Here is a 23135-nt window from a genome sequence, read left to right as displayed (position 1 = left end):
AATGGAATATCATGGTCTTGAGAAAAACACTCTGAAAAAGCTTTTAAATGCTTGGACCTTGAGTGAAGTGAGGTTGTTTTTTTAAATGATATATTATTTTATATATATATATAATGTGTTTTAATGTTTCCAATCTCAAACACAAGTTTTGTTGTGTCTATTTAATTTTGTTAGGGTTTTGCTTGTGATATATATGTAAGTTTTAAGTTAACCTCCAATAGCTGATGCATCTAAATATCTAACTAGCCTACTCATTTATGTCTTTATTTTACACGTCTCTCTTTCCATATTATTACTATCCACCTTGTTGATGATACTACCTCTAAAAATAATAATAAAAATCATGTTATTTTATCATTTTATTTTTATCTTTTCATTGTTTTTTCCCCCTTGCACACACAATCATGCACTTAATCATGGATGACAAATTTTCCCAAATTTAACTGCTACTGCAGTATTTTAATATTACAATTATATGGACTATTATTTTACCTTTTTTTCTTTTCTTTTTTGTTGTTGTTTCTTTATGTTTTACACATATGAATCATGTTAATTTTGGTATGTCACCTTGTTTTTCTTTGTATAATTTTTTTAATGGTTTTCCCCAGTTCATACCATGGTTGTACCTGTAAATCCACTACTATTTTACACTTCCTGCTCTGTCTCTTTTCACCAAAAACAAACAAAAAAATGGTTTGATCTGTAGCAGCCTCATGATAATTTATGTTTTATTTTTTTAAATGGCAAATTGTCACTCAAAAATACAGTATAACAAAAGAAAACCTGCTTTTTTTAAGCAAGGACATTTTTCATCAGCTTTACTCCACCGACGAAAGGCTTGTGTCTGTATTAAGTTACAAACTGGCAACAGTAGCAAAAGCAACCTCAGACTACTTTATCACGGCCTCAAACCCCCCACCTAGTCTGTATTGTACTCACTCTTAGGTAGAGATAAACACTCCATGTGCTTATAGAAACAGGTGTCAGGCTTCAGGAAGACACACACACACACACACATGCATACACACACAGTTAATTATTTATCCACTTGCTGAAATGCTGACATACACACCGCCCTGCCTACCGTGTCACTTAAGCCTACACAAGAGAGACTACTGTCATAGGTACTGATGGAGGAGCGTGCATCTTCAGAGAGGCTGAGAGAGAAGTCATACTGGGGAAGATGAAAATTAGGTTATAACTTTATCATTATGTAATATATACATTATGTAATACCTCTATTTTCTGGTGCAGAATGTACCACAGTATTAGAGGGACTTGTGATACACAAAATATTTGTTTTATTGTTAGAGCACATTATGATGCTTTTCTTTATAGGCTGTAATTAAAAAGGATTGTCCACGAAGGAGGTATTATATCAACACCAACACTTTATGTATTTTCCTTATTTCATAACAGTAGGAGTATACCCATGAAATACTTGCTGTGGAATTGCTTTATCTCAGTTTTATTACAGAATTATTGTGTTTTTAAGTAGACTTCTGTTAATATGTATGTTTGGTGCAGCTGTAGAGTACTTCTCCTGGTATCTAGATTTTCCCTCAAATGTGAACCGTTTATTTTAGATAAAGCTAATAATAGTCTCCAGTGATAATTTTCCACAGGACGCTGCTGCGACTGTTTCTACGATGGAAGAAGCGAGTGTGGACGGATCCATTCAGTGCGCGGGGGGGATTTGAAGCACGAGAACTTGGCAAATCCTTTTAAAATAGCTTCAAATTAACGGCTACATTTACTTTTGACACTTACTCCAATTCTTACACAATAATAATCAATGCTCATTCCTTTAGCAATAAGACGAAGTCTATTTGATCGCCCTCAAAGAGAAAAGAAACCCCTCCAGTTGCAATTTGGAAAAGTCGGATGAAAACCGAGCTCTGTGCCACATCTTCCACTAAATGATAAAGCCGCTACACCGGGAACAGGAGGTAGGACCGTCCAAATAAGAAAATAGCTTAATAAACAGCAGCATTCAGCTTATTCCGATCCATCTACATCGTTTTTGTTTGCTCCGGCTCAGACGAGCATCTTAAGTAGTCTCGTTTTGGGTTTTTGCGGAGTTGTATCAGTAGGAGGAGGTGTTAGGTTTGGCTACTGTAAGTTAACGGTTAAGTTAGGCTGTGAAAGTGGGTTTAACCAAAGTGGACTTTTTAACACTCATTGACAAGTGTTACTCCTAAAATAGGTAAGTTTACATAACTTTATTTTGCAACATACTGGTTAAAAACCACTGTAATGTCCAGTCTGCTACAGTACTTAGTCTACCCTGGTCTGCTGTTGCAATTTCCCCAAGACAGAGGAGGGTGTTGTCAGGGCTACACCCAGACATGACGAGCCTACATCACACCTTCACCCCAAAAACTGCTTTTTGAAGTTATATGCAGCTAATGGCAGACTTAACAAATACATTTTACATAAACGCAGGTTTTTGACGTAGCTTGTAACACTGGAATCAAATCCTGAATGGAAGCAATGGCTATGTATATATTTCTAATAATACAAAGTGGGGCTTGGCAATATGTTTGAAATCATTATCACAATATTAACCAAAACTACTTCTTCTCAAAAACATGAAAATTAACAATTAATTAAAGAGTCTTAAAATTAACAACAAATTTTAAGACTTTTTTTGATTATTGCTAATATTAAGGAGCAATTAATCAACACATTGTGATTAAAAAAAAACACAGACTTTGCTTATACCAAACAATATTTAATATGTTTTTTTCCTCAGTCAAAGCTCACGGCAACATGTTCTCTGACAGCATAGATGTAAAGATGTAGACACATAAAACACATTCAGGAGAACTTCATCTTCATCTCTTTATCACATGACTTTAAAAAAAAAACACTTTAAAATTCACATTTAACTAATAACTAAAATAAAATAGGGCATTAACCAATGTTTTTATTTCACAATCTGTTTTTTATTTGATCAATTAAATGTTATATGTTTGATCAAATCTTTAACTACCGATTGCATTGATTGTTGATTACAAGTTATCATTCCTAGTTCAATGATCTGCGTTCCACTGTTGGAGCTCATTTGTATATGTGTAAAAAAATATTTCAATAACTCATTAGTATAATAATTATCCAAGAGGGTAGCAAGGTGTGTGCAATATGATTTTTATGTATTTTTTTTAATCAGGTATCGCTTGCAAAATAGATTTTGATTTGGTTTGATTGATTCCATTTCACTTTATTGTCAGAAAAAAAATCTGAAATTTGTCTTGCGTCCCACGACACCAACTGTTTCCAATGAATTTGCATAAATACAAAACAACATTTAGCCAACAAAACAAAACCATACAACAAACACTACAAATAAAATAAGACATTATGTAATGTGGATGCAGTGTAACATATTAATCATTGCCTGTTACATTCAGTGTTCGACCCAGACACGCTGAGGCTACTGTGAAGCCTTACTTTGAAAAAAACAAGTTCTTCAAGCTGTTCAATCTTGATCTCAGTGAGATTTTCAACCATTTGAAGATAACCTTGATGATTTTGTGGGAGTGAACTTTTGAGCAATAAATATGATGCAAAAATCATTGCGGACAGTGCTAAACAGAATAACAATATATTTTATGAGGGCTCATTACTGATGAATAAAAATGTGGGACTATCCATCTGTTAAAACTTTATGGCTTGCCAGCCCCCTAATTCCAACAAATATTTCACACTATTGTTGCAGCTTTTTTTATCTCACACTTTTTAATAACAAGACCAAAGCCAACATGTGCATAGTGTGTCCAAAATTAAAACAAGCCCACTCACCAGTCTAAAAACTAATATACTCAAAACCTTGCTGCTAAAATAAAGACAACTATAATACTTTTTCAGGAGTGAACTTTTCAGCAATAAGTAAGATGCAGAAATCACTGTGAATGATGCTCTACAGAATAAGTAAAATGCCTCATGCCTGTTTTTGAAAGCAAGAGCAAAAATGTGAAATTTGAAATGCAAATACCAAAAAAAAAAAATTCTTGTTCCTCTTAAGTCTTGAAATATCTCCTGCCCGGCGTTTGCCCCAGATTGATAGTTACACCGCCTCCCTTTCATAAGCCTAGCGCTACTATCCTGTTGCCTTGACTACTGGTGTGTCAGGGGACTTTATCCTGATCCACTGCATGATTTTCCCTGACACTAGTTCAAAGAGACTGCCACGAAGCAGCGCTGAAAGCGAGAATAACTTGAGAGCTCATTTTCTCTTTTTCTTCCTCGTACACTGGACTAACTGCTCACCCACCTGATGCAGTCTTAGTTACCAGAACACAGAGCGTCAGGCTGCAGGGCTGCTCTGCACATCCACTGCACAGCAGGCTCCACGCACCACTAAAATGGTAACTCTGCTTTCTTTTCGTGCAACGAGCCATATCAGTTTGTTTGATTTACATTTCATTCAAAAGAGGCACAACACAGACAGCATGAAAAATATTTTCTCTGTCGTGTTTATGCAGAGTCAAGGACGGGAAATGTTCTGTGAAATGTAGAGTCAGTCCTATTTTAGGTGGAGAGACGTTGGAAATTATCCAGCGGATTAACAAACTCTTCTTTCAAGGGTGCGCTTGTTTTCGTTATTTTATAACCTGTAGCTTTTTTAAAAAAAAAATTGATTAGTTGTTCAGTCCAGGGGTCTTCAATGTTTTGTTATTGCTGCACTGATGGAAATTTTTTTAAAAAAAATCTATAGGAAAAATACTTATATTTATCATAATTACATATTTTAAAATAATATAAAAATATTTTTAAAAAATACTAATTTTTCCAGGTCATTTCTTTGTCTGTCTTTTTATAAACATTGTTGTTTTTACAAATTTTCAGGTAATTGTCTTGTACTTTTTGCTAATATCTTTTATCTATTCTTTATATCTTTTTTTTTTAATTATCTTTTTGCTTCTATCTTATTTTTGGGTCATTTCTTCTTTCATTGCTAATTGACTTCCCATGTGCTTTAAATAAATCAAACCAATTTGCTCAGATTTTGAAGGGTTTATTATGTGCTTTGACATAAACTTTTACTTTCTTTGCCAAACATTTTTTTTTTTTGGATGTAAACATCAACACCAGGTGATTAATTTTCGTACACTCACTAACTGATGTAGTGTCAGAAGCAGAATGAGCTCCATCAGCTATGTGTCATGCTTGATGAATGGATGGAGTACTACTATGTTTCTAAACGCACACTCTCATCTCTTTTTTCCCTCGCTTTATCGTCTTTGTTAATGCAAGAAGTAATCAGCATCTGGAAAAAACAACAGAGGCTTTCTTTGCCGTGACAAGCTATTACCCAGGAAATGAAGTGGGCCTTAGACTGGCAAACGGCAGTCTGGTCCGAGCTTTACAAGATCATTGCTGTAGCCTCAGGGTGGGGGATAGTTGCTGCACTGGAGCCGGTGTGAACCAGTCTCATTAGGAAGCGAACACACTGGAAAAAGTGGACCATACAGAAGAGGAATGGCTATGGGGGTTGGGGACAAGAGGAGAGAGACTGTTGCTGTGTAATCGAGGGGAATTACAAACACTGATTCTGGAATGGCAATCTGGAGGGGCTGTTGTGTATCAAACAACACTCCCAGCCAGTGTTGTGTGTTGCAAACTTGTTCTGCATCTCTTGCAGACAAGGCAGTTAGTGCGTCTTTGTAAAAGAGGTCATGTAGATGTCAGAGCAATATCTAGCAGTTATTTCTGACTACATTTCAGAACATTTTCCACCGCACCAAGTAGAAACTCTAGAAAATAACTTGCCCTGTTGCCAGCTGTGCAAACATCTAAAACATCCTGTGACTCAAATGCAAGCCTGCATCATGGCATGTCACATTTTATAAACACAAATGGAACAACATACAGCTAATTGCCTGTTGTATTTAGGCAAGCAACAGTCCGTGCAGTAGGTAGCAAAGTTGACCACAACTTATAGGAATCAGTTCAACCTGCTGAAATATTTCATATGTGGTTAAAACAACAATTGTAAGGCTACTGTTTTCCTTTGAGTATTGAAATGTGCTTGATCAGTGTTGTGACACTATCCTAGTCCCTTCTCTCTTTTTATTTTAAGAAGCAAGTTAGTAAAAGAGTATGGAATAAGCCATAATTGCATCCCATATTTTTTTTATTTTGGATTCTAGTTTAGTTTTAGGCTGTAATGAGCATGTTTCAGAGGGCAGGAGACTCTTTAAAACTGTTTGTGTTGCAACTTTGTTTGTATTCTTTTCACTAACATCCTCTTTTCCAAAGTACACACTGTTTTGCTGTTTTCTCCCCAAATTACAACTATCTCCTCTTGGAGGCAAACTCTTAATTTAGCAGCAGAGATTCTAGAAACATCACCGCAGCACGTTTCAGGCTTCCAGCCTGGATTCTTCTGGGTTTCATGTGGTTTTGTGTGTTTGGGGGAATAAATAGCAACGCCCATACTTGTGTCTGCTCCAGCTCAGCCTGCTCACTGAGCTGTCCTGGAAAAGTCCATGTGACCCAGAGCTACGGAGGTGCTGTCGCTTCCTCATCCTGTTGTATGTTAGAGCGGAAGGACTATGCTCCGGCCTGCAGGGCAGTGTGTAATTTATACCATAGCCCTGCTTTACAGAGTCAGCAGACAATGATAATGTATTCTCAAAGTGAACATCACTTTTATTGTAGTTGGTCACTCCTGTATTGTGACATTGACAAGCTTGCTAAAAAGCTGGATAAGCAAAAACAAAATGCAGTGATATGATATTGTGTAGACCATATTAGCCTATCATTGTTAAATGATTTAATTAATGATTGGTTAGTATTATAATGAGCTAATTTGACTAATATATTAAAAGTAGAAAAAATAAATGATAAACAAGAGCATGTGGAAAAAAATGAAAATAAATGTTGGATAAGAGCTACGAGTTTGTTCCCATTCTTGAAAATATGGAACAAGCTGCATTCTATTTATAAAAGAAGTGGATTGGTTTCAGGTTTCCAATCTACACCCTGCACCCAGCAAAAATACGAGTAAATAACCACCCAACTTTCAATCCACAAGCTTTATGCATTAAATCACGTAGGTCAGGATTGAGGACAGAGACAAGGACAAAGATACAGACTTAGTGCCACACTGAGTGTGTGTGTGAGTGATAGAGAGACAGAGAAAGGGGGAGAGAAGGTGGTAGGTGGACTATTCCATGCAGTTTTTTATAATCTAATAATTAATATCCCATGATATTTTCTAGTACTTTTACCCAAACCCCACTGACTGTGGGTCAACAATATGTTAACAGTAAGCTGACAGATGAATGCATAAGGTATTTAGTACCTGCACATATTAGACGTTGGTAAATGAATTATAATAAGATTAATATCCATCTGAATTGTTTTTTGAAGACTACTTCAATATAAGAAGAGCTATATATATAGTATATATATATATATATATATATATAATATAGAAAGATATCATACTGGAATGTGTTTTACTTAGTTGACAGTTGCTGCTGTACACTCTTAAATCTTCTTAATGCACTCCCAACAAATATTTGAAACAATATGTAATTAAATATTATAGAAATGAAATATGTAATTTTTCAAAATCTTACCCACCACACTGTTTGAAAACATGTTTGGAAACTTTTATTGTAGTGCCCTTTGCTGAATCACTGATTTTGTAATTTAATGCGCACCAATAAGAAAACTAGGGCAAGACAGAAATTGTATCAATGTGTTTGTGATTTCTTTTTCCATCCATAAGCCTGAGTGACATTGTTAAGGGTTTATGTCACAGGCTGTTCCTTAGACCTGCCTGCCTCTCATGCTACTCTGTGACTCTGATTCATAAAATTGCAGGAAATTACACCCTTGTGACAATTATGACAAAATAGGGCGCCCGCATGTAGAAAAGATCTCTTCCAAATTCACACTGCTCTCATTTGTTCTACACCAGATAAAATCATTCAAGCGCCAATAACACAGGAGCAGCAATGGGATTTCAATAATTGAAAGAGACAGCGAACATGGGGATAATACATCTCGATCCCATAAATTCATTACATGTAACACAGAGGAGTGGAGGTGTTATTCAGAAGGATTATTATGTAATTTGAACCGCTGGTATTACCTGGAAATAGTTTTTCTTTCTATGTGTCATACTTTTTCCATTCTTTCTTCCTCCCTGCCCCCGCACATCTCTTTTTCTGTCCCTCCCACACACGCTTTACCAGATTCGTGTTGTAAAAGATTTGCTTAGGTTTTGGCAAATTTTCTTCATTTGAGATCCAAATAAAGAGAAGCACTCATGTATTTTTAAATTATTTCTTACATTCTCACTATGTTGAAATTTGTCTTTCATAGAGAAGCGTCTCTCAAACCGCATGAAATACAAATTTTAGATGGTTGAAAGTAAAAATGAAGATCAAAAGAAGGATTTAGAAAGACACATCTGCCCCCACCAACCTAATATTAACTTAAGTAAAAATTCAGCATGCAAACTGTCAGGTGTCATAACCTCTGCGCTTACTAAAACACCCGTGTTTCCTCTGCTTCATCAGTGGGTTGCATGCACAGTGTCCCGTCTGATATGTATCAGGCTGTTATGGTTTTATTCTGGATGTGTTGTTTTTATGCATCCTCATATCCTCAATCATGAAAACCCCTGCATACATGAATAAACAGGTTTCCCAGAATATAACCATGGAAACAATATTGAGACAAACTGCAGAAACCAGAGGTGAATAGGCACAGGTGGTCAAATGCTTCGGCCTTGCTTGTTTGCATTGTTTTTTTTAGCCATTATTAGTGTTTCTCTTTAATCAGTGTATGAGCCCCACCTGCTTAAAACCTGTTGGAATATTCATTTTCACATAAAGGTGAGGATTATTGTAAGTGAATGTCCGTCCCTCTCAGTAACAACAGCCAGCATCAGCCTGACCTTTTGGAAAGTGGGTTTATTGAGAATTACAATGCCCCGGGACACTTGTCCCTCCACCATGCAGTTAAGGATCAATAAATTATCACTGTGCCTGAGGATTAATAGTGTATCCACAGAGACACAGCCGTGCCCCCATGGCACACACACATACACAAACATAGTGAAACCTCCTCACATCTCAGTTCTTATCTCTATTTTTCTCCTGACATTGTCTCAATTTTCCAGATTTATTCCTCAGCCTGGTTGCCTGATATGCATCATCAGCACATGTTTTATGATAAACACTGACTGCAAGCTGGGAGGAATTATTGAGCCAATGAATCTTTTATGATATTCACACAAGGATATTAATGGGAGTTGTTGGTCTCCTGCAGGAGCGCAGGAAGCCAAGCAGCCAGCGACGTGTTGAGTAAAAGCACACGGCGAGTGGAGAGGCAAAAGGAGAAGGTCGAAACGCCAGCCCCAGCTATCTGCCTGCCTGAGAGAGCTGCATCATGGGGAAACAGAACAGCAAGCTGCGTCCTGAGGTCCTGAACGACCTGAGGGAGAACACAGAGTTCACCGACCACGAGCTCCAGGAGTGGTACCGCGGCTTCCTCAAGGACTGTCCCACCGGCCACCTGACTGTGGAGGAGTTCAAGAAGATCTATGCCAACTTTTTCCCCTACGGAGACGCCTCGAAGTTTGCTGAGCATGTCTTCCGCACATTTGACACCAACGGGGATGCCACCATCGACTTCAGGGAGTTCATCATTGCCCTGAGCGTGACGTCTCGCGGCGGGTTGGAGCAGAAGCTGCGCTGGGCTTTCAGCATGTACGACCTGGACGGGAATGGGTACATCAGCCGGGCAGAGATGCTGGAAATAGTTCAGGTGAGGGCCTACTGTCTGACAGAATAGACTTTCTTCATTGATCTATATTAGGGGTCAACAGATTATTGACCTGGCCGATTATTAGGACCGATATTTGGCATTTTGCTGTTTCTCTTTATCTTTTTTTTTTTTTTGATGATCGCTGATAAAATGAATTCTTTAAAAAAGGCAAAGAAAGTTACAGCATGGGAGGAACTTTTACTTGTAAAACCTCAGGAAGCTATTTTATTTTTTTTCCGCTTAATTTAAATTTTCACTTGACTTCATAAAAAAAAGTTGCTGGGAACTTTCTGTATTTGATGTATTTGATGTTGAAAGTTTCATTTGCTGAAGGCATTTAAACAACATTTTGTGTTAGAGTTTGTTATGTTTCAAAAATGTAAATATTGATAGAAAGGTTTTTGTTGTAAATACATATTGGCTTCAAATATTGATTATCGGTCTCATTAGTTTTTTAATGAGACTGATAATCAATATTTGATTAATTTTAATTGGTATTGGCCCCAAAAAGCCAATGTCAGTCGATGTTGTATTACCTAGTTTGGGTCAGTGTCAGTCAAACTCTGCACCACATGTGTTTTAATATTAGCTGAAATGGTTCTAGCAGTGCATCCGTCTGTAAATTTCAGCAATTATTATTTAAGCAGAAGTAAGGCTGTGTCAAATGATTTATAGTTTGAAACTTCATTTATAATGTTGACAGTCGAATTTTAAATCAACACGATGTTGTGCAGGTTTTTTTTGCATGTCTATTCATTCTCTTTAAACCTGACCCGAGGGTTTTATCTAGCCTAATCTAGATCCATAGCAAAAATAGCAAATGTCATTCATTAATTAGACTTAACTTTTTACATATTTTCAACCCAAGTAGGGCTGCAACTAGCAGTTACTTTCATTATTGATGAATCTGACATTTGACAACACTGTCTGTCACATTTGACGTCTTCAAGTGTCATGTTTTGACCGGCCAACAGTCCAAAACCTAAAGATATTCAGTTGATTTTTTGATTTGGTTGTATGCCTTTTAGCTCTCTCTGATGTTTTGGTTGTAGGCTCAGTATTCATCTTCAGGTCTCACAAGATAGTTTCTCCTGACACGTCATGGATACAGGCTGCCCTTTCTGTTTTTTTCTTATCGCTGTGGCTATATTTACTCTTCCAATATGGTGAGCTGAGCAGCCTGCAGGGCCATATCAATATTGGCTCAGTACGTTGTGTTTGTGGATACAAATGAATGTGGAAAAAAAAAACATGCAAAAGCATTGGTGCTATTTTTTATTGCTGAATGCTTTCTGTTTTTCTGCAAAAGGTCTTTCTCGCAACATGGACCTTTTCACAATCTGAAATGTGTATGTTATTAGGAGATACACTGACACATCTGACACACATTCAGAGTGGCTTACTCTGAGTGTAACAGCAGGATGAGTTGCAGTTTCCAGAGCACCATAATAACAGGTAGCAACAGAAAATAGGTCAAAGCACCCAGAAAAAGGATGTAACAAATATGTCAGGTGGCAAAAGATATTTTTCATCTCTACTTCCTAAAAGCTTCACACAGACAGGCAACAAATTGATATGCACATTACAGTAATCTTTCTCTTTTATAGGCAATTTACAAGATGGTATCATCAGTGATGAAGATGCCTGAGGATGAATCGACGCCAGAGAAAAGGACAGATAAAATCTTCAGACAGATGGACATTGACAATGATGGTAAGACTGGTGTTTAATTGTTATGTGCTTATGCTTTTGTGAGGTGAAATCATAACCACTATCAGTAGAGAAAGCAAGTAGGGGTCCTAAATTCTTCCTTCTCACAAGACATGAACAGGACATTAAGAGGTATATAGGCACTATATAAACATTTAATTATGATAAATAAGCCTATTTATGAAATGTTTGTATGTGGCTCATAAATGCTAAGAAGGGGAAATTAAAATAAATCTTTGACATTGCACACTCAACACGAAAGAAAAGTGTGGAGATGGAAAGGAAACGAGGAAGATAGATGACAGAGAGAGAAATAGGATATCATAAACACGACTCACAAAATCATTAACAGCCCATTGCATCTTATCCTGCTGAGCCACCTGGATGTCTGACATTAATGTGAAAAGGTGATGTTACACCCATGTGATGTTTTCATAAGCATTTCCCAAGTGCTACTGATCTGACTGCTTTTGACATGTCACATCTAATTAAGACATTAAGAGCAGTTCAGATGGCAGTGGGCAGCTCAGTGCAGCAGAAGGGTCAGAAAGTCAGGAGGTCAAACTGTGTGTCTCATGTTTGGGAACATCACGTGGACCAGGCCTGCACTTCACCCTGCTTTCTAATTAAATGTTTACACATGTTTACACATGCAGTGTGATAGAAAGTGTTATTGTTTTTTTACAAATTATGGTATACTGTCACATTTTATCTTTGTGTTTGACATACTACGCTATGACATTGTATGAAAACTTAAGTGAAATATTATTCAGTGACTTTTTATAACAAACTATAGTATGACATATAACAACCTTATTAGATAATGACCTTATTTTTGACATGCTACACTATCACGTGTCTCTAGAAGTTATAATATGTCATTTTCAGCCATTTTTTAAACATGCTATTTTATGATACTTTTGGCCTTTTCCCAATATTGTACTATGATGTGTCACTACAAGCTCTAATATGTCATTTTCAGCCGTTTTTTTGGGAGATGTCAAAATTAGAATTTTTTGCCATACTAAAGTATGTGGTTTCAGGCATTTTTTTGACATGCTAAATAATGACAATTTCAGCCATTTTTTCGACTTTATATGCTATTATGCCACTCCACTCTACTCTAGGTATAATATGTCATTTTCAGCCATTTCTGGGGCATGTCAAAATTTGACATTTTTTGCCATACTATTGTTTGCAGTTTTTGGACATTTTTTTTTTGACATGCTAAATTATGATGATTTGGGCTTTTTTTCAAATTTGTATGCTTTGACGTGACTCTACAAGCATTAATATGTCATTTTCAGCCATTTTTGGGATATGTCAAAATTTTACTTCTTTTGCCATGCTATAGCCTTGCTTTTTGGATATTTTATCAACATATCATGGTGTTTTGGCCATTTTTGCAACATTCTATGCCATGGCGTATCTTTGCACGCTATTTTATGTGTTTTTCAGCTATTTTCAGTTGTTTCTGGGACATGTCATTTTTTGACTTTTTCGCCATACTATAGCCTTGTTTTTTGGGTAACTTTTTCGACATGTTATATTACTGTGTTTTGGCCACTTTTGTAACATTCTATGCTACGGCGTGTCTCAGCACGCTATTTTATGTGTTTTTCAGCTGTTTTTGGGACATTTCATTTTTTGACTCTTTCGCCATAATATAGCCTTGCTTTTTGGGTCATTTTTTTGACATGCCATATTATGGTTTTCATAACCTGGCTCTTTGGCCATGACAAAGTGGAGAGATGCAACAAAACAACTTGATAGTCAAAGCAATTTATTTCACAAATTAAGTTGAAATATAACATAATCAAAAACAAATTGAATGGGACGTGATTATTGGTTGATCAGGAATGTAAGATTTGTGGTGTGAGTGGTTATGTGATGTGTAGGATGTTGAATGGTGCTCAAATTATATGACCAAAACCAAAAAGCAACAGAAGAGCCGCGTCACCAGAGAGGGATGCCTGCTGGAGAAAACAAGAGAGACAATCGTTAACTCATCTTATGAACTGAAGTACTGGGAACAGGTGCTCCCAGAAAGCAGTAATTAAATATCTGGAAGAGCAGTTATTAGCAGACCCTACAGGCAGGTCTGAGAAATCGCAGTGGACATCACATGCTGTTTTTGGCCATTGTTGCAACATTCTATGCTATGGCGTATATTGCACGCTATGTATTGTGTTTTTCAGCTGCTGTTGGTACATGTCATTTTTTGACTTTTTTGCCATACTATAGCCTTGCTTTTTGGATCATTATTTCAACATGCTCTATTATGCTGTTTTTGTCCGTTTTGGCAACATTTTATACTATGGCGTGTCTTTGCAAGCTATTTAATGTATTTTTCATGTGTTTTCAGTTGTGTTTGGAACTTGTCATTTTTTGACTTTTTCGCCTTACTATAGCCTTGCTTTTTCAGTCATTTTTTCAACATGCCATATCATTGTGTTTTTGGCCAATTTTGCAACATTTTATGCTATGGTGTGTCTTTGCACGCTATTTAATGTGTTTTTCTGCTGTTTTCAGTTGTTTTTGGGACATGTCATTTTTGACTTTTTCGCGTTACTATAGCCTTGCTTTTTCGGTCATTTTTTCAGCATGCAATATTATTGTTGTCATAACCTGGCTCTTGTACCATGACAAAGCGGAGAGATGCAACAAAACAACTTAAATATCAAAACAGTTTATTTATTTATTTATTTAGTTTTATTGCTATGGCGTTTTTCTGCATGCTATTTTATGCTGTTTTGAGGTGTTTTTAGGTGTTTTTGGGAGACGTAATTTTTGAACATTTTTGCCATACTATAGCCTTGCTTTTTTGGTCATTTTTTCGACATGCTATATTATGGTGTTTTGGGCCATTTTTGCAAGTTTTATCGCTATGGCGTTTCTCTGCACGCTATTTCATGCTGTTTTGAGGTGTTTTTAGCTGTTTTTGGGACATGTCATTTTTTAATGTTTTTGCCATACTATAGCCTTGCTTTTTTGTTCATTTTTTTCAACATGCCATATTATTGTGTTTTTGGCCGTTCTTTCAATATTTTATGCTATGGCGTGTCTTTGCACGCTATTTAATGTGTTTTTCAGCTGTTGTCAGCTCTTTTTGGAACATATCATTTTTTGACTTTTTCGCCTTACTATAGCCTTGCTTTTTCGGTCATTTTTTTCGACATGCTATATTATGGTGTTTTTGGCCATTTTTGCAAGTTTTATTGCTATGGCATTTCTCTGCATGCTATTTCATGCTGTTTTGAGGTGTTTTTAGCTGTTTTTGGGACACGTCATTTTGAACATTTTGCCATACTATAGCCTTGCTTTTTTGTTCATTTTTTTCAACATGCAATATTATGGTGTTTTTGGCCATTTTTGCAAGTTTTATTGCTATGGCATTTCTCTGCACGCTATTTTATGCTGTTTTGAGGTGTTTTGAGGTGTTTTTGGGAGATGTCATTTTTTCACATTTTTGCCATACTATAGCCTTGCTTTTTTGGTCATTTTTTCAACATGCAATATTATGGTGAATGTTGCCAATTTTGCAAGTTTTATTGCTATGGCGTTTCTCTGCATGCTATTTCATGCTGTTTTGAGGTGTTTTTAGCTGTTTTTGGGACATGTCATTTTTTAACGTTTTTGCCATACTATAGCCTTGCTTTTTTGTTAATTTTTTTAAACATGCCATATTATGGTGTTTTTGGCCATTTTTGCAACATTCTATGCCATGGCGTGTCTTTGCACGCTATTTAATGTGTTTTTCAGCTGTTGTCAGCTCTTTTTGGAACATATCATTTTTTGACTTTTTCGCCTTACTATAGCCTTGCTTTTTCGGTCATTTTTTCGACATTCTGTATTATTGTGTTTTTGGCTGTTCTTGCAATATTTTATGCTATGGCGTGTCTTTGCACGCTATTTAATGTCTTTTTCATGTGTTTTCAGTTGTTTTTGGAACATGTCATTTTTTGACTTTTTCGCCATACTATAGCCTTGCTTTTTCGGTCATTTTTTCGACATGCTATATTATGGTGTTTTTGGCCATTTTTGCAACATTTTATACTATGGCGTGTCTTTGCAAGCTATTTAATGTATTTTTCATGTGTTTTCAGTTGTGTTTGGAACTTGTCATTTTTTGACTTTTTCGCCTTACTATAGCCTTGCTTTTTCAGTCATTTTTTCAACATGCCATATCATTGTGTTTTTGGCCAATTTTGCAACATTTTATGCTATGGTGTGTCTTTGCACGCTATTTAATGTGTTTTTCTGCTGTTTTCAGTTGTTTTTGGGACATGTCATTTTTGACTTTTTCGCCTTACTTGCTTTTTCGGTCATTTTTTCAGCATGCCATATTATGGTTGTCATAACCTGGCTCTTGCGCCATGACAAAGCGGAGAGATGCAACAAAACAACTTAAATATCAAAACTATTTATTTATTTATTTATTTAGTTTTATTGCTATGGCATTTTTCTGTACGCTATTTAATGCTGTTTTGAGGTGTTTTCTGCTGTTTTTGGGACATGTCATTTTTTCACATTTTTGCCATACTATAGCCTTGCTTTTTTGTTCATTTTTTTCAACAAGCCATATTATGGTGTTTTTGGCCGTTTTTGCAAGTTTTATTGCTATGGTGTTTTTCAGCACGCTATTTCATGCTGTTTTGAGGTGTTTTTAGCTGGTTTTGGGACATGTCATTTTTTCACATTTTTGCCATACTATAGCCTTGCTTTTTTGGTCATTTTTTCGACATGCTATATTATGGTGTTTTTGGCCATTTTTGCAAGTTTTATTGCTAAGGCGTTTCTCTGCACGCTATTTCATGCTGTTTTGAGGTGTTTTTAGCTGGTTTTGGGACACGTCATTTTTTGACATTTTTGCCATACTATAGCCTTGCTTTTTGGGTCATTTTTTCAACATACTATATTATGGTGTTTTTGGCCATTTTTGCAAGTTTTATTGCTATGGCATTTCTCTGCATGCTATTTCATGCTGTTTTGAGGTGTTTTGAGGTGTTTTTGGGAGATGTCATTTCTTCACATTTTTGCCATACTATAGCCTTGCTTTTTTGGTCATTTTTTCAACATGCAATATTATGGTGAATGTTGCCATTATTGCAGGTTTTATTGCTATGGCGTTTCTCTGCACGCTATTTCATGCTGTTTTGAGGTGTTTTTAGGTGTTTTTGTGACATGTCATTTTTGACTTTTTCGCCTTACTATAGCCTTGCTTTTTTGGTCATTTTTTTCAACATGCAATATTATGGTGAATGTTGCCAATTTTGCAAGTTTTATTGTTATGGCGTTTTTCTGCACGCTATTTTATGCTGTTTTGAGGTGTTTTTAGGTGTTTTTGGGAGACGTCATTTTTTCACATTTTTGCCATACTATAGCCTTGCTTTTTTGGTCGTTTTTTCAACATACTATATTATGGTGTTTTTGGCCATTTTTGCAAGTTTTATTACTATGGCGTTTTTCTGCACGCTATTTTTTGCTGTTTTGAGGTGTTTTTAGGTGTTTTTGGGAGACGTAATTTTTTGACATTTTTGCCATACTATAGCCTTGCTTTTTTGGTCATTTTTTCGACATGCCATATTGTTGTGTTTTTGGCGATTTTTGCAACATTCTATGCCATGGCGTGTCTTTGCATGCTATTTAATGTGTTTTTCAGCTGTTTTCAGTTGTTTTTGGAACATGTCATTGTTTGACTTTTTCGCCATACTATAGCCTTGCTTTTTTGTTTATTTTTTCGACATGCTATATTATGGTGTTTTTGGCCATTTTTGCAAGTTTTATTGCTATGGCGTTTCTCTGCACACTATTTTATGCTGTTTTTAGGTGTTTTCAGTTGTTTTTGTGACACGTCATTTTTGACTTTTTCGCGTTACTATAGCCTTGCTTTTTCGGTCATTTTTTCAGCATGCAATATTATGGTGAATGTTGCAAATTTTGCAAGTTTTATTGCTATGGCGTTTTTCTGCACGCTATTTTATGCTGTTTTGAGGTGTTTTTAGGTGTTTTTGGGAGACGTAATTTTTTCACATTTTTGCCATACTATAGCGTTGCTTTTTTGGTCATTTTTTCGACATGCTATATTATGGTGTTTTTGGCCATTTTTGTAAGTTTTATTGCTATGGCGTTTCTCTGCATGCTATTTCATGCTGTTTTGAGGTGTTTTTAGCTGTTTTTGGGACACGTAATTTTTGAACATTTTTGCCATACTATAGCCTTGCTTTTTTGTTCATTTTTTTCAACATGCAATATTATGGTGTTTTTTTGCCATTTTTGCAAGTTTTATTGCTATGGCGTTTCTTTGCATGCTATTTCATGCTGTTTTGAGGTGTTTTTAGCTGTTTTTATCACACGTCGTTTTTGACTTTTTTGCCTTACTATAGCCTTGCTTTTTTGTTCATTTTTTTCAACATGCAATATTATGGTGTTTTTGGCCATTTTTGCAAGTTTTATTGCTATGGCGTTTCTCTGCACGCTATTTCATGCTGTTTTGAGGTGTTTTTAGGTGTTTTTGTGACACGTCATTTTTTGACATTTTTGCCATACTATAGCCTTGCTTTTTTGGTCATTTTTTCGACATGCTATATTATGGTGTTTTTGGCCATGTTTGCAAGTTTTATTGCTATGGCATTTCTTTGCATGCTATTTCATGCTGTTTTGAGGTGTTTTTAGCTGTTTTTGTGACACGTCATTTTTGACTTTTTCGCCTTACTATAGCCTTGCTTTTTTGGTCATATTTTTCAACATGCAATATTATGGTGAATGTTGCCATTATTGCAAGTTTTATTGCTATGGCGTTTCTCTGCACGCTATTTCATGCTGTTTTGAGGTGTTTTTAGGTGTTTTTGTGACATGTCATTTTTGACTTTTTCGCCTTACTATAGCCTTGCTTTTTTGGTCATTTTTTTCAACATGCAATATTATGGTGAATGTTGCCAATTTTGCAAGTTTTATTGCTATGGCGTTTTTCTGCACGCTATTTTATGCTGTTTTGAGGTTTTTTTTAGGTGTTTTTGGGACATGTAATTTTTTCACATTTTTGCCATACTATAGCCTTGCTTTTTTGTTCATTTTTTCGACATGCTATATTATGGTGTTTTTGGCCATTTTTGCAAGTTTTATTGCTATGGCGTTTCTCTGCATGCTATTTCATGCTGTTTTGAGGTGTTTTTAGCTGTTTTTGGGACACGTCATTTTTGAACATTTTCGCCATACTATAGCCTTGCTTTTTCGGTCATTTTTTCGACATGCTATATTATGGTGTTTTTGGCCATTTTTGCAACATTTTATACTATGGCGTGTCTTTGCAAGCTATTTAATGTATTTTTCATGTGTTTTCAGTTGTGTTTGGAACTTGTCATTTTTTGACTTTTTCGCCTTACTATAGCCTTGCTTTTTCAGTCATTTTTTCAACATGCCATATCATTGTGTTTTTGGCCAATTTTGCAACATTTTATGCTATGGTGTGTCTTTGCACGCTATTTAATGTGTTTTTCTGCTGTTTTCAGTTGTTTTTGGGACATGTCATTTTTGACTTTTTGCCATACTATAGCCTTGCTTTTTTCGGTCATTTTTTCAGCATGCCATATTATGGTTGTCATAACCTGGCTCTTGCGCCATGACAAAGCGGAGAGATGCAACAAAACAACTTAAATATCAAAACTATTTATTTATTTATTTATTTAGTTTTATTGCTATGGCATTTTTCTGTACGCTATTTAATGCTGTTTTGAGGTGTTTTCTGCTGTTTTTGGGACATGTCATTTTTTCACATTTTTGCCATACTATAGCCTTGCTTTTTTGTTCATTTTTTTCAACAAGCCATATTATGGTGTTTTTGGCCGTTTTTGCAAGTTTTATTGCTATGGTGTTTTTCAGCACGCTATTTCATGCTGTTTTGAGGTGTTTTTAGCTGGTTTTGGGACATGTCATTTTTTCACATTTTTGCCATACTATAGCCTTGCTTTTTTGGTCATTTTTTCGACATGCTATATTATGGTGTTTTTGGCCATTTTTGCAAGTTTTATTGCTAAGGCGTTTCTCTGCACGCTATTTCATGCTGTTTTGAGGTGTTTTAGCTGTTTTTGGGACATGTCATTTTTGACATTTTTGCCATACTATAGCCTTGCTTTTTGGTCATTTTTCAACATACAATATTATGGTGTTTTTGGCCATTTTGCAAGTTTTATTGCTATGGCATTTCTCTGCACGCTATTTCATGCTGTTTTGAGGTGTTTTAGGTGTTTTTGTGACATGTCATTTTTGACTTTTTGCCATACTATAGCCTTGCTTTTTGGTCATTTTTCAACATGCAATATTATGGTGAATGTTGCCAATTTTGCAAGTTTTATTGTTATGGCGTTTTTCTGCACGCTATTTTATGCTGTTTTGAGGTGTTTTTAGGTGTTTTTGGGAGACGTCATTTTTTCACATTTTTGCCATACTATAGCCTTGCTTTTTTGGTCGTTTTTTCAACATACTATATTATGGTGTTTTTGGCCATTTTTGCAAGTTTTATTACTATGGCGTTTTTCTGCACGCTATTTTTTGCTGTTTTGAGGTGTTTTTAGGTGTTTTTGGGAGACGTAATTTTTTGACATTTTTGCCATACTATAGCCTTGCTTTTTTGGTCATTTTTTCGACATGCCATATTGTTGTGTTTTTGGCGATTTTTGCAACATTCTATGCCATGGCGTGTCTTTGCATGCTATTTAATGTGTTTTTCAGCTGTTTTCAGTTGTTTTTGGGACATGTCATTGTTTGACTTTTTCGCCATACTATAGCCTTGCTTTTTTGTTTATTTTTTCGACATGCTATATTATGGTGTTTTTGGCCAATTTTGCAACATTTTATGCTATGGTGTGTCTTTGCACGCTATTTAATGTGTTTTTCTGCTGTTTTCAGTTGTTTTTGGGACATGTCATTTTTGACTTTTTCGCCTTGCTTCTTTGGTCATTTTTTCAGCATGCCATATTATAGTTGTCATAACCTGGCTCTTGCGCCATGACAAAGCGGAGAGATGCAACAAAACAACTTAAATATCAAAACAATTTATTTATTTATTTATTTAGTTTTATTGCTATGGCGTTTTTCTGCATGCTATTTTATGCTGTTTTGAGGTGTTTTTAGGTGTTTTTGGGAGACGTAATTTTTGAACATTTTTGCCATACTATAGCCTTGCTTTTTTGGTCATTTTTTCGACATGCTATATTATGGTGTTTTGGGCCATTTTTGCAAGTTTTATCGCTATATGCTTTCTCTGCATGCTATTTCATGCTGTTTTGAGGTGTTTTTAGCTGTTTTTGGGACATGTCATTTTTTAATGTTTTTGCCATACTATAGCCTTGCTTTTTTGTTCATTTTTTTCAACATGCCATATTATGGTGTTTTTGGCCATTTTTGCAACATTCTATGCCATGGCGTGTCTTTGCACGCTATTTAATGTGTTTTTCAGCTGTTGTCAGCTCTTTTTGGAACATATCATTTTTTGACTTTTTCGCCTTACTATAGCCTTGCTTTTTCGGTCATTTTTTTCGACATGCTATATTATGGTGTTTTTGGCCATTTTTGCAAGTTTTATTGCTATGGCATTTCTCTGCATGCTATTTCATGCTGTTTTGAGGTGTTTTTAGCTGTTTTTGGGACACGTCATTTTTGAACATTTTTGCCATACTATAGCCTTGCTTTTTTGTTCATTTTTTTCAACATGCAATATTATGGTGTTTTTGGCCATTTTTGCAAGTTTTATTGCTATGGCATTTCTCTGCACGCTATTTTATGCTGTTTTGAGGTGTTTTGAGGTGTTTTTGGGAGATGTCATTTTTTCACATTTTTGCCATACTATAGCCTTGCTTTTTTGGTCGTTTTTTCAACATGCAATATTATGGTGTTTTTTGCCATTTTTGCAAGTTTTATTGCTATGGCGTTTCTCTGCACGCTATTCCATGCTGTTTTGAGGTGTTTTTAGCTGTTTTTGGGACATGTCATTTTTTAACGTTTTTGCCATACTATAGCCTTGCTTTTTTGTTCATGTTTTTCAACATGCCATATTATGGTGTTTTTGGCCATTTTTGCAACATTCTATGCCATGGCGTGTCTTTGCACGCTATTTAATGTGTTTTTCAGCTGTTGTCAGCTCTTTTTGAACATATCATTTTTTGACTTTTTCGCCTTACTATAGCCTTGCTTTTTCGGTCATTTTTTCAACATACCATATTATTGTGTTTTTGGCTGTTCTTGCAATATTGTATGCTATGGCGTGTCTTTGCACGCTATTTAATGTATTTTTCATGTGTTTTCAGTTGTTTTTGGAACATGTCATTTTTTCACTTTTTCACCTTACTATAGCCTTGCTTTTTTGGTCATTTTTTTCAACATGCAATATTATGGTGTTTTTGGCCATTTTTGCAACATTTTATACTATGGCGTGTCTTTGCAAGCTATTTAATGTGTTTTTCAGCTGTTTTCAGTTGTGTTTGGAACTTGTCATTTTTTGACTTTTTCGCCTTACTATAGCCTTGCTTTTTTGTTCATTTTTTTCAACATACCATATTATTGTGTTTTTGGCCGTTCTTGCAATATTTTATGCTATGGCGTGTCTTTGCACGCTATTTAATGTGTTTTTCAGCTGTTTTCAGTTGTTTTTGGGACATGTCATTTTTTGACTTTTTCGCCATACTATAGCCTTGCTTTTTCGGTCATTTTTTCAGCATGCCATATTATGGTTGTCATAACCTGGCTCTTGCGCCATGACAAAGCGGAGAGATGCAACAAAACAACTTAAATATCAAAACTATTTATTTATTTATTTATTTAGTTTTATTGCTATGGCATTTTTCTGTACGCTATTTAATGCTGTTTTGAGGTGTTTTCTGCTGTTTTTGGGACATGTCATTTTTTTGACATTTTTGCCATACTATAGCCTTGCTTTTTAGTTCATTTTTTTCAATATGCAATATTATGGTGTTTTTGGCATTTTGCAAGTTTTATTGCTATGGTGTTTTTCAGCACGCTATTTCATGCTGTTTTGAGGTGTTTTTAGCTGGTTTTGGGACATGTCATTTTTTCACATTTTTGCCATACTATAGCCTTGCTTTTTTGGTCATTTTTTCGACATGCTATATTATGGTGTTTTTGGCCATTTTTGCAAGTTTTATTGCTAAGGCGTTTCTCTGCACGCTATTTCATGCTGTTTTGAGGTGTTTTTAGCTGTTTTTGGGACATGTCATTTTTTGACATTTTTGCCATACTATAGCCTTGCTTTTTGGTTCATTTTTTCAACATACTATATTATGGTGTTTTTGGCCATTCTTGCATCATTCTATGCTATGGCGTTTCTCTGCATGCTATTTCATGCTGTTTTGAGGCGTTTTTAGGTGTTTTTGGGAGACGTCATTTTTTGACTTTTTTGCCATACTATAGCCTTGCTTTTTCGGTCATTTTTTTCAATATGCAATATTATGGTGAATGTTGCCATTTTTGCAAGTTTTATTGCTATGGCGTTTCTCTGCACGCTATTTAATGCTGTTTTGAGGTGTTTTCTGCTGTTTTTGGGACATGTCATTTTTTGACATTTTTGCCATACTATAGCCTTGCTTTTTTGGTCATTTTTTTCAACATGCAATATTATG

General features: G+C 35.6%; 1 protein-coding gene across 3 annotated transcripts in view; it reads left to right on the top strand.

The window, feature by feature from the left end:
* The first annotated feature begins 1817 nt into the window (after positions 1-1817).
* hpcal1 (hippocalcin-like 1) overlaps positions 1818-23135 on the top strand; it is a 35982-nt gene continuing 14664 nt past the window's right edge. Inside the window, exons 1-3 of one of the 3 annotated variants that reach the window (XM_088089887.1) lie at positions 1818-1949; positions 9295-9792; positions 11400-11505. In XM_088089887.1, the coding sequence (XP_087946013.1) occupies positions 9415-9792; positions 11400-11505 (484 nt within the window). In that variant the 5' untranslated portion in view covers positions 1818-1949; positions 9295-9414. Of the gene's footprint in view, positions 2207-4232; positions 4371-9294; positions 9793-11399; positions 11506-23135 lie in introns of those variants that run through there. The other 2 variants (XM_042503000.2, XM_088089888.1) reach the window with 2 other exon arrangements.

Source organism: Plectropomus leopardus, chromosome 16 (assembly GCF_026936395.1).
Source record: "Plectropomus leopardus strain MGB_pleo_1.0 chromosome 16, ASM2693639v1, whole genome shotgun sequence".
Lineage (NCBI taxonomy): Eukaryota > Metazoa > Chordata > Actinopteri > Perciformes > Serranidae > Plectropomus > Plectropomus leopardus.
This window is presented reverse-complemented; position numbering and strand designations above follow the sequence as displayed.